General features: G+C 47.4%; 1 protein-coding gene across 1 annotated transcript in view; it reads left to right on the top strand.

Annotated features, from left to right (window-relative positions):
• The window catches only part of LOC147099542 (protein phosphatase 1 regulatory subunit 12C-like), a 94,173-nt gene that overhangs the window by 48,827 nt on the left and 26,780 nt on the right, over positions 1-18,566 (top strand). Inside the window, exons 13-16 of the mRNA XM_085969779.1 lie at positions 2,006-2,096; positions 2,710-2,856; positions 11,875-11,992; positions 16,413-16,546. Of these exons, the coding sequence (XP_085825905.1) occupies positions 2,006-2,096; positions 2,710-2,856; positions 11,875-11,992; positions 16,413-16,546 (490 nt within the window). The remainder of the gene's footprint in view (positions 1-2,005; positions 2,097-2,709; positions 2,857-11,874; positions 11,993-16,412; positions 16,547-18,566) is intronic.

Genomic DNA, 18,566 nt, shown 5'->3' with positions numbered 1-18,566 from the left:
GGCGGAGGGGGGAGGGCAGGGAAAGAACAAAAGGGAAAGTTCTGTGATATGGGTGGAGGGGAGGACTGATTAAGCGACAAATAGGATCATGGCGCAAGGCGAAAGGAGGTGATAATGGGACAAACGGGGAAACAGCCGATGGATCCAGAGGAGGTGTAAAATGGTTGCAGAATGTCCAAGAGAAAATGGCAGCGGTGGTTAAGATCTAAAGTTATTATACTCAATGTTAAGGCCGGGAGGCTGTAAAGTGCCTAGTGGAAAGATGAGGTGCTGTTCCTCGAGCTTGCTTGGAACACTCTAGGAGGCTGAGGACAGAGAGGTCAGAGTGGGATAGAGAGTTAAAGTGGCAAGCGAGCGGAAGCTCAGGGTCACCTAGATGGATCTCCGCAGCATTGCGCCCATTAAACCGCATAATTGGCTCTATCGTAAGGGCAGGTGTGTGTTGTACCTTTTTTTTAATATGCTATTTTATTCGGCTGGTAATTTGGAGCTGAGGCCAGAATTGGAGGAGCTCGGAGATCTCAGAGGGTTGTCGGGGCTGGAGGAGGTTACAGGGCAAGGGAGGGGCGAGGCCATGGAGGGATTTGAAAACCAGGATGGAAATTTTTTAATTGAGACGTTGCCGGACTGGGATGTAGCTCAGCGAGCACAGGGGTGATCCTGCAAGATCCTGCAAATCCATTGGCAGGATAGGCGCACCAATGTCAGTGTTCTCGCTCAGGCCAGCATCGAAGCTTTGACCACGCACGATCAGCTCCGATGGACGGGTCACATCGTCCGCATGCCCGATACGAGACTCCCAAAACTAGCGCTCTACTCGGAGCTCCAACACGGCAAGAGAGCCCCAGGTGGGCAGAGGAAACACTTCAAGGACACCCTCAAACCCTCCTTGAAAAAGTGTAACATCCCCACCGACACCTGGGAATCCCTGGCCCAAGGCGCCCAACACCTCGAGTCTCTTCGCCGGGAGCAAGCGGAAGCCAAGCGCAGGCAGCGCAAGGAGCGCACGTCAACCCAAGCACCCCACCCACCCGCCCCTTCAACCACCGTCTGCCCCACCTGTGACAGAGGCTGTAGGTCTCACATTGGACTCATCAGTCACCTGCGAACTCATTTTTAATGTGGAAGCAAGTCATCCTCGGTTTCAAGGGACTGCCTAAGAAGGATGGGCGAACGGGACTTGGTGCGAGTTAGGATACGGGCAGCAGAGCTTCGGATGAGTTCAAGCTTATGGAGGGTGGAAGACAGGAGGCTGGTCAGCAGAGCGTTGGAATAGTCAAGTCTAGAAGTAACAAAGGCATGGGTGAAGGTTTCAGCAGCGGATGAGCTGAGGCAGGGACGGAGACGGGCCATGTTACGGTGGAAGTAGGCGGCCTTGGTGATGGCGCAGATATGTGGTCGGAAGCTCATCTCGGGATCAGATAGAACGCCAAGGTTGTGAACGGTGTGATTCAGCCTCAAACAGTGACCAGGGAGGGGGATGGAGTTGGTCGCTAGGGAACGGAGTTTGTGCACAGCAATCAATCAAATTACCATTACAAAGGCCATACTCCTGGATAGACTCCCGTCAAACTTAGGAGCAATGTCTGCACAATTGTAATGATGAAACGTTGCATAAAACGTAGTTAAGGTCAAAAATGGGTGTAAATCCGGATGCACCTGCGGCTGAATGACCAAAGAGCAATTTAAAGTGGGGAGTAATAGACCCTCCTGAAAGGCTGGAGGATCATGCTGTCGCTACTAGCCTCTCACTGAAAGCCACCTCTAATGTAGGTACACACTTACACCACTGGTGGATTAGTGCGTAGTTGCCCGTTTTGCCAAAGCTAGAAGGATCAGTATCAGTGAGCCATTGCTCCAGGGGGGAGGTATGCAACCCCTTCTGGTCAACCCAATCAATCATCGCTGCACTGACTGATTATCTGTGCACTTCTCAAGGAACATGTTTGGCCTCTTCAAAGTGCAAGCACTTCACTTGGTTTAAACCCCCATCTCGTTTCTGCAGATTATACCTTACCCCAGTGCGAGATGAGGAATCGGAATCCCAAAGAAAGGCACGGTCGCGACACGCTCGACAGTCCAGGCGATCGACACAGGTCAGTGTTAACCTGCTGTAACCAGTGCTAAACCTGGCTGCTTTAATACGACTTTAGTGACTACAATGTGACCATTTCATTTTGCAGTTTAAATTTAGCTACTGTACTTAGCATAAAAGTGCAGTGAAATCCTTCCATAGTCACCTTTGGACTGCTCATTTTGGGTCAATATCTTCATCCCCAGTACTGGTTTGTGTCTGAATGGAGAATTCATTAACAGACAGTTTTACTTGAAGAAAAACTAGCAGTTGGAAGTCAGAGATAAATGCTGGAACTGCACAGCTGGTCTGTTAGCATCTAGAAAACAGGGTGACGTTTTGAGTGGAACATGTTCCAGAATTCAATTAATGACAAGTTTAAGAAAATGAATGTAGATCATTTTGCATGAATTTGCATTCTCATTATTTGTCCGTCCCGTTTGAAGTCCAAAGTAGTGGTAACTGTGACGGTAAGCTTCCCAATAATTGACGTTGTGTAGAGAAAATTAGGGTTGCATTTGGCATCGATGGAATTTAATTGGAATGTATGATTGTTTCTTACCATGTAAGTACTTCAGGAAAGAAGTGGTTCTGCTTGACTTAAAAAAACAATTTGTGCTTCTGTTTGTTCATAGGGTGTTACTCTAACAGATCTAAAGGAGGCGGAGAAGACCCTAGGTATTTCTACTGAGGAGAAAAAATCCCAGGACCAGCTGGAGAGGAGGGAAGAAGGGAAAGAGAATGATGGCAAGAAAGGGAGGAGTTTAGTGACCGAGGACAAGGTAAGAGTGTGCAGATAACAAGAATCAAGCTACTGAAGCTGGCAACAGAACGGTCTTCAATGGATCAGTAGGTTATTGCGCTTGGATACTGCCATGGACATGAGCTTGAGTTTCTGATCTCGCGAGGAAGCACTTTCCCAAAAGGAGGCAACGTGAATCTACTTGTTTACTTGTAGCCCCGTTGGCTGTCTGCAGAAGAGTGGTTGCTTCAATTCAATTCAATTTTATTTGCCATATGTAACCAGTACAAGTACAAGTACAATGGAATGCTTACTCCCCGTAGGGACGCGTCAGCTATTCTTACAGCGCCGTGTTCAGAAAGTCAATACAATGGCTTCCCGTGGCAGTGGGAGCACGATGTCCCTCAGCCGCTCCGTCCTCCTCGTCACCGCGGCCTCCTCCTCACTGTTGCCGGCTCCAAGTGGTGGCCTGCTTCTCCCGCTCACGATCCGACCTCTGGCCACCATGCCCGGCTCCCCTCCTCCCAGTCGGACTGCGAGCTTCCCACCATGGAGCTGCCGGCCGACGTGCTGCAGCGGGTCGTCGTGGCTGCTGCTCGCTGCGCTGCGCTGCCTCCGCCCGACTCGCCGAACACATCGTCGGGATGTGAATGTTCCGGTCGCCGCGGCCTCCTCCTCACCGTCGCCGGCTCCACGGTCCGACGGCCCGGGGCCTGCTTCTCCCTCTCACGGTTCGGCCTCTGGCCGCCATGCTCGGCTCCCCTCCTCCCAGTCGGAATTCCTTCCCGCCGACGTGCTCCAGCTTCATTGACCAATGCTGGGTGTGCGTCAGGGAGGAATTGCTCGAGGGGAAAAATTGCTATGGAAATTTCAGTCTTGTGTGGATGTTCCTGCATTTATTCTCCACGTACAATAAGCAATCAACTGGGGAAGGGAAGGGGGCAGAGTCACGAAGGTTATGTGCTCTTTGAAGCCGTCATTCATCCTGCAGCAATAATACTGCACTGTTATTTGCCTGGGTTGTCTGCAAGATTGAGCTGTAAACTTGTACTTGATAGGACTAAGGACAACCTTATCCTAATGTCTCAAAATCCTTCCGTAGAATTGTTTCATAATATCGCCTTTCCCAGGATGTATCTTGACTCCTTCCATTCGCTTCAGAAGGTCAATCCAGACATAGTTGTATTTGCCAAAAAAAAGCATAATTGTGCTCTAAAACCTGGTAACCAGTTAGTCTGGATGTCTATTGTATTGCTGCAAACTCTCTCTGGAGCAGAATACTCGAATCCAGTTCGAGCTCCTTGTCCTCTTGTTCAAACCCCGTGCTAATTTAGCCTACCCAAATTGCACTGCAGTTGCCAACTATTGGTCCCCGTTCTTTCTCATTATCTGCACTTCTGGGATCATCCGCAAACTTGGAATTTTTGTCGCCCCCCCCCCCCCCCCCCCCCAAAGCAATGTTCCCGCTGAAGTGCAGGCATGGCCGCGCAGTAATCTGAAGGGTCCCTCGCAGGCTGCTCACCGGCTTTTACATTGTATTACGGGAATGGTAGCATAGTGGTAATGTCACTGGGCTAGTAATCAGTGATCCGTGAGTTCAAATCCCACCACGGCAGCTGGGAAATTTAAATTCAGTTAATTAAATAAATCTGGAATAAAAAGCTAGTATCAGTAATGGTAACCATGAAATTATCGGATAAAAACCCATCTGGTTCACTAATGTCCTATATTAAATCTCTTCAAGAAGGAGTTAGATATATTTCTTAAGGCTAACGGGATCAAGGGATATGGGGAGAAAGCAGGGACAGGGTACTGAATTTGGATGATCAGCCATTGAATGGCGGAGCAGGCTTGAGGGGCCGAATGGCCTACTCCTGCTCCTATCTTCTATGTATCGTGCACGTGCAAAAGATTTAAAGAGACCGCGCATTAAAGGAAACAGGCCGCGCAGAACAAAGCACAGTTCACAGGAACGTTGCTATTAAGTGACTCTGGGCAAGGGACCCTAAAATTGACATCTAGGCTTCTCCACGTGCAATCTATTTCCAGCTTGGAAAGGGCTACCCTCTTGTCTCTCTTCTTCTTCAGCCATCTTTTATGCTACCTTTCCAATTCTCGGAAACTCCTCCCAAGTTCAGTGAACTTAATAAAAAGGCAATTAAAACTTCACTCATGTCAGCCCCCAACTCCTGGCTGCTTGTTCTCCACACCAGGTGCTTCATCTATTTTAAGTGCCGCTACATCCATTTCTCATCGAAGTTTTGAGAATCTCTGCTCGTCTCCACAGTATTTAAAACAGGAGGGTGAAGTGTGTGCTGTTTCTCGTCCCTCCTCCTTGACCTAGAGCCAGAGATTTGCACATTCCTGGCCATCTGCCAATCTCCCTCGCCAAACAGCACTTAAACTCTGACCTATTTCAGTCACTTCCCTACAGAGAGTAGCTGAGCAGTGGCCTTGACGGGACAGGCCAGTTTAACAGCTGCACATCACAACCATGCTCCATTCCCCAGTCTATATGTTGAGCCATAGAGTCGTAACGGCACAGAAGGAGGCCATACGGCCCATCGAGTCCGTGCCGGCTCTCTGTAGAGCAATCCAGTCAGTCCCATTCCTCCACTCTATCCCCGTAGCCCTGCAAGTTTATTTCCATCAGGTGCCTATCCAGTCTCCCCTTGAAAACATTGAGTGTCTCCGCTTCCACCAGTTCTGTTGGCAGCGAGTTCCAGGTCCTCACCACTCGCTGCGTAAAAAAGTTTTTCTTAACATCCCCCCGTATCTCTTGCCCTAAACCTTAAATCTGTGTCCCCCTAGTCCTTGTACCATCCACCAGTGGGTGTTATATGTTTTATATTTTACATTCATCGGTTGTTATATGTTTTATGTTGTACGGTTATAGACTGCTTGGTGCAAGTGTGGCGTCCCCATTATCTTCCAAAGACGGTTTTGTTGTACTCTGAGTGGGATACGGTTAAATGAATTGCTGTAGTAGTATTTGCGTGGGAAGTGCCATGGAGAATCAGCTAGTGTGTGTCTCTCTCTCTATATCTAATTTGCATTACTGCCAAGCTCCGTTTCTGCCATTCCTGGAAATATGACTTTGGCAACTATTCCTCTTCCTTAGTAAAGACAAATATGAAGTCATTCTTTAATATTTTTTCTCTCTGAATTCCAACTTCCCACGATTGTTTTGAAGTGGATTGATGCTTTGTTTCACCCTTTTGTATATTGCGAAAATTTGAAAAGCTCTTTGTCGATTGAGACATCCTCGGCAGTCTTGCCTTCAGTGTTTCTCTTGGCTTCTCCTCATTTATTTCCTGACCTGCTTTGTCTTCTTGTCTTTATAATTTACCCAGTCCTCTTTGCCTTCCCGAATTTTCTCACCCGATAACTGAAGCTGACCAGGATTGAACTCGGGATCAAAGTCACTTGCCACGAAAGTGACCGGGGTGTCAGCATTGACACAACCACCAGTTGCGGGAGCGTCACATGGTGCCTCGCTGAGGACTACCTTGGCCACTTTACTGGCATTTACCTCCGCTGATGCCGCAGCAGTCAGTCTGGTTTTTGGTCACAAAAACGGCAGGTTAAACCCATTAGCGAGGAATGTGTGACTCAACGAGTAGTAGAATTTGAAATAAAAACAGAAAATGCTGGAGATACTCAGATTCAGATTCAGATTAGATTTATTTGCCATATGTAACAAGTACAATGGAATGCTTGTTCCCCGTCGGGACGCGTCAGCTATACATACAGCGCCGCGTTCAGAGTCAATACAATGGCTTCCCGTGGCAGTGGGAGCACGATGTCCCTCAGCCGCTCCGTCCTCCTCTTCACCGCAGCCTCCTCCTCACTGTTGCCGGCTCCACGTGTGGTGGCCTGCTTCTCCCGCTCTGGCCACCATGCCCGGCTCCCCTCCTCCCATCCGGACTGCGAGTTACCCGAAATGGAGCTGCCGGCCGACGTGCTGCAGCGTGTCGTGAGTCTGCTGCTGCTGCTCGTTGCGCTGCGCTCCTCTGCCCGACTCGCCGAACACATCGTCGGGATGTGAATGCTCCAATGCGGCCTCCTCTTCACCGTCGCCGGCTCCACGCTCCACGGCCCGGGGCCTACTTCTCCCTGTCCCGGGTCGGCCTACGGCCGCCATGCTCGGCTCCCCTTCTCCCAGTCGGAATTCCTTCCCGCCGAGGAGCTGCCGGCCGATGCGCTCCAGCGGGTCGGCTTGGCTGCTGCTGCTGCTCACCGCGCTGCGCTGCCTCCGCCCGACTCGCCGAGCACCTCACTCCAGTTGCGGGAGCGAGCGGCGAGAGCTGGGCGCCCGAAACAGGGAGAGCGATCTCAGCACCGGGCCGTCACGGCCGCCATCTTGGTCAGCTGGTCAAGCAGCATCTGTGAAGAGAGAAACAGGGTCAACGTTTCAGGTCGATGACCTTTCGTCAGAACTGGGAAAAAGCAGGGAATGGAACAGATTCTTAAGCAAGTGAAGAGGCTGGGAAAGGGGGGAGGGGATGAAAGAACAAAAGGGAAGGTCTGTGATAGGATAGAAGGCAGGAGAGATTAAGAGACATTAAGAGATATTCAAGGCGAGAGGAGATGGTAATGGGACAGGTTAAGGAACAAAGGATGGCTTATCAGGTGAGAAAATTCGGGAAGGCAGAGAGGACTGGGTCAGTTATAAAGACAAGACGACAAAGCAGGTCAGGAAATAAATTGGGAGAAGCCAAGAGAAACACTGAAGGCAAGACTGCCGAGGATATCTCAATCGACAAAGAGCTTTTCAAATTTATGCAATATACAAAAGGGTGAAACAAAGCATCAATCCACTTCAAAACAATAGTGGGAAGTTGGAATTCAGAGAGAAAAAATATTAAAGAATGACTTCATATTTGTCTTTACTAAGGAAGAGGAATAGTTGCCAAAGTCATATTTCCAGGAATGGCAGAAACGGAGCTTGGCAGTAATGCAAATTAGATATAGAGAGAGAGACACACACTAGCTGATTCTCCATGGCACTTCCCACGCAAATACTACTACAGCAATTCATTTAACCGTACCCCACTCAGAGTACAACAAAACCGTCTTTGGAAGATAATGGGGACGCCACACATGCACCATGCAGTCTATAACCGTACAACTTAAAACATATACAGGAAACTCTCGATTTACCGGCACCTAAATAACTGGAAATCTCTGTTAACCGGCAAAATTCAGGAGTAGGTTCAGGTAAGTTTTACTTCATATTAGTGGCAGTTCCTGGATCTGTGGCCGTGTAACTGGGGTTCCTGCACTTGTTGCTAAGCAACAGGGATGCTTGGACTGTGGCCGGAGTTCCTGCACCTGTTGCTAAGCAACAGGGAAGCCTGGATTTGTTGCTGTGTACGGAGCTCTCGTACCTTTTAAAACTATACCTCTCTGTAATCCGGACTTTTTGATAAACCGGCACCACGCCGGTCCCGTCGGTGCTGGATAATGAAGAGTTTCCTGTAACAACCGATGAATGTAAAATGTAAAACATATAACCTAAATATAAAACATAGACATTCTTTCATTCTGCCAGCACAATTTACACTCCATCTAGAGCCATCCTTTGTTTCTTAACCTGTTCCATTACCATCCCCTTTTGCCTTGAATATCTCTTAATGTCTCTTTACTTCTCCTGCCTTCCATCCTATCACAGACCTTCCCTTTTGTTCTTTCATCCCCTCCCCCCTTTCCCAGACCCTAAACTTGCTTAAAAATCTGTTCCATTTCCTGCTTTTTTCCAGTTCTGACGAAAGGTCATCGACCTGAAACGTTAACTCTGTTTCTCTCTCTTCACAGACGCTGCCTGACCTGCCGAGTGTCTCCAGCATTTTCTGTTTTTATTTCAGATTTCCAACATCCGCAGTATTTTCTTTTTGGAGTAGTGGAATTTATCTGTCTCTTTCTTCAGCTGGTTGAAAGCCAGCAGGCAGGGTAAAGGTTTGATCTGCTCATGCTGTGGCCGCCTCATGAGCCAATGCATGGGTTTCTATTGATTGTATCCGCAAGGCAGCTACTTTAAGCTGCGTGCTTTGTTATTCCCTAGATCTGACGTCTCAAGAGCTTTGATGTTTCTGTGCTCCAGCTCCGTTTTCTGCATTACCTCGTGTATAATTCATTTGTATGTGGCAATTAAAACAAAAAAGGGAAGGATGGTAAATTACCTACAATTGGTTTGGTCTTGCTCAATCTTTGAATAAGGTTCAATTTCCATGTACAGAGCACCCTTCTTCGCCTTTGTGTTACGTTCAGCTCTAAGCTGGGCATTTTATTGTCCTGTTGCCCCATTTGGGGGTCTCCTTTGCTACTTCACACTGAGATGAGATGCTGAAACTGATGCATCAGGAAGCTGGCAATTGATCAGGCCCACGTGGTTCTGGAAGGTGCCAAGTTATTATTGAGAGATAGTATTCCAATGGTTCCCCTTCTCCACCCTACGCCACCCCCCTATTTGAATGATGTATCCATTTGTATGTCGATGTTGAAAGATTGAGGGAAGCCATGCCGACAGTCGGTAATCTAACACTTGTACCACAAGCTGGTCTTGGATGGCCCTCCCCCAATACGAAACCCACCGCCAGTTTTGGACACTAATAGAAACATAGAAGATAGGAGCAGGAGTAGGCCATTCGGCCCATCTAGCCTGCTCCGCCATTCAATGAGATCATGGCTGATCATCCAAACTCAGTACCCTGTCCCTGCTTTCTCCCCATATCCCTTGATCCCTTTAGCCTTAAGAAATATATCTAACTCCTTCTTGAATATATTTAATGAATTGGCCTCTACTGCCTTGTGTGGTAGAGAATTCCACAGGTTCACCACTCTCTGGGTGAAGAAACTCCTCCTCATCTCTGTCCTAAATGGCTTACCCCTTATCCTTAGACTGTGACCCCTGGTTCTGGACACCCCGCCATCGGGAACATCCTTCCTGCATCTAGTCTGTCTCGTCCTGTTAGAATTTTATAAGTTTCAATGAGATCCCCTCTCATTCTTCTAAACTCCAGCGAATATAAGCCTAATTGACCCAATCTCTCCTCATACATCATTCCTGCCATCCCAGGTATCAGTCTGGTGAATTTTCGCTGCATCCCTCCATGGCAAGAACATCCTTCCTCAAATAAGGAAGTTCCACCAGTTTTGGCCACTAATTTGTTTGACTCTTATTGTATGTGAAGGAGATCCGACCGAAGATGGAAAAAATAGGGGCCAAGAAATGCCAGGACAGAGCGCTGTGCGTGCATGTTGCTGTAACGGCTGAAATGAGCTGCTTGATCATTGGGATGTGTGCAGCTTAGGACACAGAGCTCTCTGTGTGCTGTTGTAAAGCTGGGAGTGAATGGCTGGGTTTTATTGCTTCAAATCCAGAACTCGCGTTTGTGCAATGCATGTTCCAAGTAAACTAGTTTTATTTGAACTAACTTTTAGGCAGGGAAAGAGGGAGTTAAATGACCCTTAAACTGAACAACTCCTAGTATCGAGCTACTGTACTTTGCCTACGATTGACTCAAATGATTTAATCCCCGTCAGCATAGGAATCTGAAAGAATAAAGAATGGTTCAACATGTTGAATGCATTTCCCTGTGCATAGTTCGGCAGCAGAATAATAAGAGCTTGACCATTGTGAATCTGTTGTATGCGGAGCCTTTTTCAGCTGACCAAACAGCTGGGTAGAAAATCATTTTGTAAAGAGACGCGACAGTAATGCTCTGTGCATAGCTGATGTATTTTTTTCCCCAGTGCCATATCTTAAATAGGCTGCTTTCTGATGATGCTTGAGATGAAAGTAAAAAAAAAAAAATCTGCTTGCTGCAAAACATTCTTTGGGATCTCCCTGAAACTTGCTCGTCTATATTCTGAGGACAGGTTGCATAGACTAGGCTTGTACTCCCTTGAATATAGAAGATTAAGGGGTGATTTAATTGAGGTGTTTAAGATGATAGAGAGAAACGGTTTCCTCTGGTGGGGGGAGTCCAGAACAAGGGGGCACAATCTTAAAATTAGAGCCAGGCCGTTCAGGGGTGATGTCAGGAAGCACTTCTTCACACAAAGGGTAGTGGAAATCTGCAACTCTCTTTCCCCCCCCAAAAAACCTGTTGAGACTAGGGGTCAATTAACATTTTTAAGACTGATCGATAAATTTTTGTAAGATCGCTAGATTTTTGTAAGATCAATAGATTTTTGTTAGGGGTATCAAGGGATATAGAGCAAAGGCGGATAAATGGAGGCAAGGTACAGATCAGCCGTGATCTAATTGGCAGAACAAGCTCGAGGTGCTGAATGGCCGTCGCCTCTTCCTATGTTTTGCATTTGACAGCAGACTTGGATTAACCTTTCTGCATTTACACAGGAACCCGCTGTACGCACTGCTATAAATAGGGCTTGCGCTAACACTGATGGTGCTAATGATTAGCGTCTTGTATCGAAACATGCAGAGCTAAGAAACATTCCTTGAACTTCTGCAAAATAATGACATCATAAATACTGAGAAACTAGGCTTGTACAGGAAACTCTCGATTTGCCGGCACCTAAGTAACCGGAAATCTCTGTTAACCGGCAAAATTCAGGAGTAGGTTCAGGTAAGTTTTACTTCATATTAGTGGCCGTTCCTGGATCTGTGGCCGTGTAACCGGGGTTCCTGCACCTGTTGCTGTGCAACAGGGACACCTGGATCTGTGGCCAGGGTTCCTGCACCTGTTGCTGTGCAACAGGGACGCCTGGATCTGTGGCCGTGTACGGGGCTCTCGTACCTTTTACTATACCTCTCTGTAATCCGGACTTTTTGATAAACCGGCACCACGCCGGTGCCGGATTAAAAAAAGAGTTTCCTGTACTTGGAAACGTTTTCGAAAGCTTTGTCCTTCAGTACTGTTGGGTTCTCAGACTGCCAATTGCTCGGGTTCTGACAATTCTAACTGACTCCTTCATGTTATTGGGGACCTAAAGCATGCCTGATCCAGCGAAAAATGCTCAGTTCCTGGGAGTGTGACCATTTTTTGCTGTACTCTCAAACCAAACAATGCTTTCTCTGCTGCCTCTACAGGAAGCTGGTAGTCGACTGAGGCCCTTGACCACGGAAGGCTTCAACTCTGGTTTATCATTTACTTCCGGCTACTCCATATATTCTATTCCTTCAGTTTCAGTTAAAGACTCGGATAAAGGTATTGTAAAATTATATGAACTATTTTTTAAAGTGCTTTTCTTAGTTGAATCAATGGTAGTACAGGAAACTCTCTTTTTACCGGCACTTAAATAACCGGAAATCTCTCTTAACCGGCAAAATTCAGGAGTAGGTTCAGGTAAGTTTTACTTCATATTAGTGGCCGTGTAACCGGGGTTCTTGGATCTGTGGCCGTGTAACCGGGGTTCCTGCACCTGTTGCCATGCAACAGGGATGCCTGGATCTGTGGCCGTGTACGGGGCTCTCGTACCTTAGTAAGTATACCTCTCTCTAATCCGGACTTTTTGATCAACCGGCAGCACACCGGTCCCGTCAGTGCCGGATAAAAAAGAGTTTCCTGTAGTTTGTAACTGAATGTGGTTATTGGTATGCTATTTTACGTTTGCTAATGAACATTTATTTTTGAGTTTATTTGCAGCCCAGATAGAATTATAAAAAATGTCAGTTGTGAGTTAGCACATTAGATACAGTGTAAGCTCAATGATTGATTGTTCTTATGATGGGGCATGCAGTGGTTAAGATCCGCCCGTTGCTCAAGAGACTGGCACCAGGCATCACTGGGTCCGGCATGTCTTGATTCCCTAACAAGGCTTCCCAACTCTACACATCTATCTTTTTGGCTGGGAGGATTGGGTTGTCCAGACCAGTCTGTGTCTAACCACCTCCATTGGCGCTTTATAATTGGCCAATAATGTGCGTTCTTAACTGACTAAAATGTCCAAAACCTATCTGAAGCCAACCCTTAATCAAAATCTGGCCAGAGGGGGAGTGTCCTTCTGTCTTTCATTGACCCAAGACCAAGAGTCTGAAAGAATGAAAGAAAGACTTGCATTTATCTAGCGCCTTTCACGACCTCAGGAAGTTCCAAAGCACTTTACAGCCAATGAAATACTTTTGAAGTGTAGTCACTGTTGTGATGTAGGAAATGTGGCCGCCAATTTGCGCACAGCAAGCTCCCCCAAACAGCAATGTGATCATGAACCAGATCATCTGTTTTTGTTATTTTGATTGAGTTGAGGGGTTAACATTGGCCAGGACACTGGGGGCTGCTCTTCCAATAATGCCATGGGATCTTTTACGCCCACCTGAAAGGGCAGATAGATGGGCCCTTGGTTTAACGTCGCCTCCGACAGTGCAGCGCCCTCTCAGAACTGCACTGGGAGTGTCGGCCTGGATTTTGTGCTCAAGTCTCTGGAGTGGGGCTTGAACCTGCAACCTGCTGACTCGGAGGCGAGAGCGCTACCCACTGAGCCACGACTGAGGCCAGTCTTTACGTGCAGACTTTAGTTGGATAATGCTGATTTTTTTTTTAATATGCATATGAATTAATAACGGTTTAGCAGTTTGGTACATTGGAGCTACAGGAAACTTTCTGGTATCCGGCACTGACGGGACCGAGCTGGTGCCGTCCCATCAAAACTGCCGTAGAAACCAGCGCTAATGTTAAAACATACGGAGCTTTTGCGCTCCGTGTGAATCAACAAACCCTGTTGCTTAGCAACAGCTTCAAAACTGTCGGCCGCAGCTTAAAAGCGTCTCTGTAGCTAAGCAACTGCTTCAGCTAGACCTTGCAGAGCCTGACTGGAAAAAAAAAAGCAACGAGAAGTAAAAAAACTTAATGGAAACGGCTCCTGAATTTTGCTGGTAGATAGAGCTTTCCGGATATTTAACCTCCGGTTAAACGAAAGTTTCCTGTAATTTGAGACGAGCCCTTTGCTCAAGAGGATTACTCACGCAAGAACCTTTTGGCAGTGAAAGGACTAGAACCAGAGGCCCTCTAGTTGAAGACCCAACGCTTAAACTACTGCCTTATCAAGAGTCCTTGATAATAAATGCTATTTTTCTCCCTGAAATAGAAAGTCCAACAGATGGTGTAGTTGAGAGCATATAGTTGTTAAATAGGCCATTCAACCCCTCGAGCCTGTTACTAATTCGCTCAAACCCATGATTGGTTGCTAAGCCGGCGCGTTGAGAGCTTCCCACCAGGTCATTTAATCCATTATTGACTAGTTAATTGAGACACCCTGGAACACAAGTTTACAAATGCATAATACATTAATCATCACTCTTGAGGGCATTGTAATTTGATGTTGCACGCAAAAAGATGTCAGGTACCAGCTCATTGAAAAATCAGAACTCTGGATCAGACACGAAATGCAACACAAGGCAGGGCAAGGAAGGATATACTTGCCATAGAGGGGGTGCAACGAAGGTTCACGAGATTGATTCCTGGGATGGCGGGAAGAGATTGAGTAAACTAGGCCTGTATTCTCTTGAATTCAGAAGAATGAGAGGGGATCTCATTGAAGCATACAAAATGATTACAGGGCTTGATAGGGTGGATGCTGGGAGAATGTTTCCCTTGGCTGGGGAGTCTAGAACCAGGGGCCACAGCCTCAGGATAAAGGGTAGGCCATTCAGGACTGAGATGAGAAGAAATTTCTTCACACAGAGGGTGGTGAATCCTTGGAATTCTCTACCCCAGAGGGCTGTGGAGGCTCAGTCATTGGGTATATTCAAAACAGAAGTTGATAGATTTCTGACTAGTAAAGGCATCAAGGGATATGGCGATAGGGCCGGTGAATGGAGTTGAGGCAGAAGATCAGCCATGATCTCATTGAATGGTGGAGCAGGCTCGAAGGGCCGACTCCTGCTCCTATTTCTTATGTTCTTATGTAACCAGGAAAAGAACTACTCCAGATAAGTCCTGTTCACTGCTCATTCGGAAGGTTACAGGTCTTCTGCGACGCTTAACCTGGTTGTGGATTTCTTCCTTTCTAAATGAACAACTTTCATTTATATAGCATCTTTAACATAGTAAAACATCTCAAGGTGCTTCACAGGAGCGTTATCAAAGAAAGTCACATACCAAGCCACATAAAGAGTGTTCAAATCCCTCCATAGCTTTGCCCCTCCCTATCTCTCTAACCACCTCCAGCCCTGCAAGCTTCCGACATCTATGTGCTCCTCCAATTCTGGCCTCGTGCGCAATCCCTGATTTTAATCGCTCCACCATTGGCGGCCGTGCCTTCAGCTGCCTCGGCCCTAAGCTCTGGAATTCCTTCCCTAAACCCCTCTGCCATTCTACCAACCTACCTCTTGGACCAAGCTTTTGGTCACCGGTCCTAATGTCGCTTTATGTGGCTCGGTATCCATTTTGTGTCTGACAACGCTTCTATGAAGCACCTTGGGACGTTTTACTACATTAAGGGTGCTATATAAATGCAAGTTGTTCGTTCGTTGTTGATTGATACTGTTTCAAAATTGGGCCTTTTATGTCCTAAAGAGCCCTAACCTTGACCTGACACTTTACCCTGGGTCTCTTGAGTTTGGCAGTGTCTTGTAGTTTTCCAAGTTTTGCAATGCTACCAGCAGTGTGGTTAGATCACAAAGACTATTTGGGAGAACACAAGTCAGGTTATTGTGACGACAGCCAGGCCTGGTGAATTACTGACATGTGGAAGGCTCGCAAAGTGTGACAAGGCCTCTATCCCATGTCCCAGACAAAGAATCCAAAAAGTTAGAAATAATTGGCGGGCGTTCCATATTGAGTATGCCAACAACTTGTTGCCTGGGTTTTGAATCTCAGAGCATTAGTTCTGGTCATTATCCAAAACAGCAATCAGTCTCCTTTTATAGGTGCAGATCTTTCCACTGGCTTCTCCTTCAGTTGCCATCTTCGACTGGAGATACTAACGTGTAGAAAGAATGAGATTCTTGCTGACGTTTTCTCAGTACATTTTGTACCTTGGGCACATCACTGAAAATACAGACTAGAATTCAACTATAGTCTAGACATTAACTACAAGTACAGACTCCTCCCAGTGGCACTTGATAAATTTGTAACTTTTCATGAATAAAGCCTTTGTGTACGCTAGTCATATTCATAAACAAAAGTCGATTGGTTCAATTTTGGTTGTTAAATTGTAGAATTACTGTAGTACAGATTTCATATAATTTACGATAATACTTCATTTACCATTGGGATAAATTACCATGCAGGTGATGCTGTGTTTGCCAATGAGCAGTATACAGTGCTGTTTTATTCCGATCTAGAGATAACCTGCAGAGGTTCTGGTGATAAGGGGCAAAGCAGCCAAGCGGGCTGTCAATCTAGAGAAATTTCCAACAGCAAATAGCCTCCAGTTGACCTCCGGACCGACTTTAGCCACTTCCTCATGGAATTCTAGCGCAGTGGCCGAACAGATGCAGGCCAGGTTGGCGTCTAATCACCAGCAGCCATTCTTCATAGCCCAGAGTATCTGTGAGCAACGGTGCAAGAGGTCAGCTAACCAAGTGTATCTTCCTTCAAGCATTCGCTTATTTTAAGAGAAAGGTCAGAGCGCATTGTAATTCTTTTTTTTTTTAACGTGCGGCTGGAACTATTTCTTTTCTTTCAGTTGCGGAATCAGAAGGCGGCAACCGGGAAGAGGGGGATTCGGACTATAGCAATCAGAATCGGCTATCTGTGCGAGATAGACGGAAAGCTCGAAAGGAGCGCCGGTTTACTGGCAAGCCAGACTCCACAGAAGAGGTAAGCGGAACCCGTACATCCTGATGGTGCAATGAATGTAAACTGCTAATCTGAGAGGCGGCTAACTGAAGGGGCGTTCTTAGTCAGGCGACGTTTGCTGATATGTAATGTAATTGTAAGCTTCTTCCAAACCTTCGATTTTTCCCTTCTAGTGGTCTGTAATCTTTTGTCCTTGTGAATTGTCTTGAACAAAGACCGTCGTCGCACTGCTTGCCCTGATTTGTACTCGCTGAGTTAGTGAAGCACAGGCACCTCAAAGCACTGGAGAGGTGCCACCAACGCTGCCTCTGCAAGATCCTGCAAATCCATTGGCAGGATAGGCGCACCAACGTCAGTGTTCTTGCTCAGGCCAACATCCCCAGCATCGAAGCTTTGACCACGCTCGATCAGCTCCGATGGACGGGTCACATTGTCCGCATGCCCGATAGGAGACTCCCTAAACAAGCGCTCTACTCGGAGCTCCGGCACGGCAAGAGAGCCCCAGGTGAGCAGAGGAAACGCTTCAAGGACACCCTCAAAGCCTCCTTGAAAAAGTGTAAGATCCCCACTGACACCTGGGAATCCCTGACCCAAGACCGCACAAAGAGGAGGAGAAGCATCCGGGAAGGCGCCGAACACCTCGAGTCTCTTCGCCGGGAGCAAGCAGAAGCCAAGCGCAGGCAGCGCAAGGAGCGCACGTCAACCCAAGCACCCCACCCACCTGCCCCTTCAACCACCGTCTGCCCCACCTGTGACAGAGACTGCAGGTCCCGCATTGGACTCATCAGTCACCTGCGAACTCATTTTTAATGTGGAAGCAAGTCATCCTCTGTTCCGAGGGACTGCCTAAGGAACTCTCTGGGTTGGTGGAAGATCTGCCTTAGACTGTTAGGCCTGAAATTGCATCGAAGGAAGTCTTGGTTGATGTACAAGACTCTCATTGTTCCCTTGTATATCCCAAGTGCCAGGCAATGAGCTTCTCCAACAACTGAGAGTCTAACCACCTCCCTATAACATTCAACGGCATTACCATCGCCGAATCCCCCACCATCAACATCCTGGGGGGTCACCATTGACCAGAAACTGAACTGGACCAGCCACATAAATACTGTGGCTACAAGAGCAGGCCAGAGGCTGGGAATTCTGCGGCGAGTGTCTCACCTCCCGACTCCCCAAAGCCTTTCCACCATCTACAAGGCACAAGTAAGGAGTGTGATGGAATACTCTCCACTTGCCTGGATGAGTGCAGCTCCAACAACACTCAAGAAGCTCGACACAATCCAGGACAAAGCAGGCCGCTTGATTGACACCCCATCCACCACCTTAAACATTCACTCCCTCCGGCGCACCGTGGCCGCAGTGTGTACCATCTACAAGATGCTCTGTAGCAACTCGCCAAGGCTTCTTCGGCAGCACCTCCCAAACCCACGACCTCTTCCACCTAGAAGGACAAGGGCAGCAGGCGCATCGGAACACCACCACCTCCGAGTTCCCCTCCAAGTCACACACCATCCTGACTTAGAAGTATATCGGCCGATCCTTCATCGTCGCTGGGTCAAAATCCTGGAACTCCCTCCCTAACAGCACTGTGGGAGCACCTTCACCACACGGACTGCAGCGGTTCAAGAAGACGGCTCAGCACCACCTTCTCAAGGGGCAATTAGGGATGGGCAATAAATGCTGGCCTTGCCAGCGACACCCACATCCCATGAACGAATAGGAAAAAAAAGTTACATATTTTTGTGTTCAACTTCCTCATCGTATTGACATGGTCTCCCCCACTGCGCCACGACCTCTCGGAAGAATTCATGGTGTGCTTCCAGCCCATATATGCAACAGTAGGAAATGACCATGTGGTTCGCGTTGGCTCCTTTGTGACAAAACTCTCTTAAAGGAACAGCGTCCCTTCCCTGGTATGAATGGCTATTCATTTATAAATGGATATGCAAAGAATAAGGACAGCTATGCCTATGCTAGGTAAGCTAACTGTGCCCAATACTGTCATCACTCACCAAGTGCAAGTGCCTACTTAGAAGATGCT

The sequence above is a fragment of the Somniosus microcephalus genome, chromosome 28 (assembly GCF_052327205.1).
Source record: "Somniosus microcephalus isolate GS21.2 chromosome 28, FLI_Smic_1.0, whole genome shotgun sequence".
Taxonomy (NCBI): Eukaryota; Metazoa; Chordata; class Chondrichthyes; order Squaliformes; family Somniosidae; genus Somniosus; species Somniosus microcephalus.
This window is presented reverse-complemented; position numbering and strand designations above follow the sequence as displayed.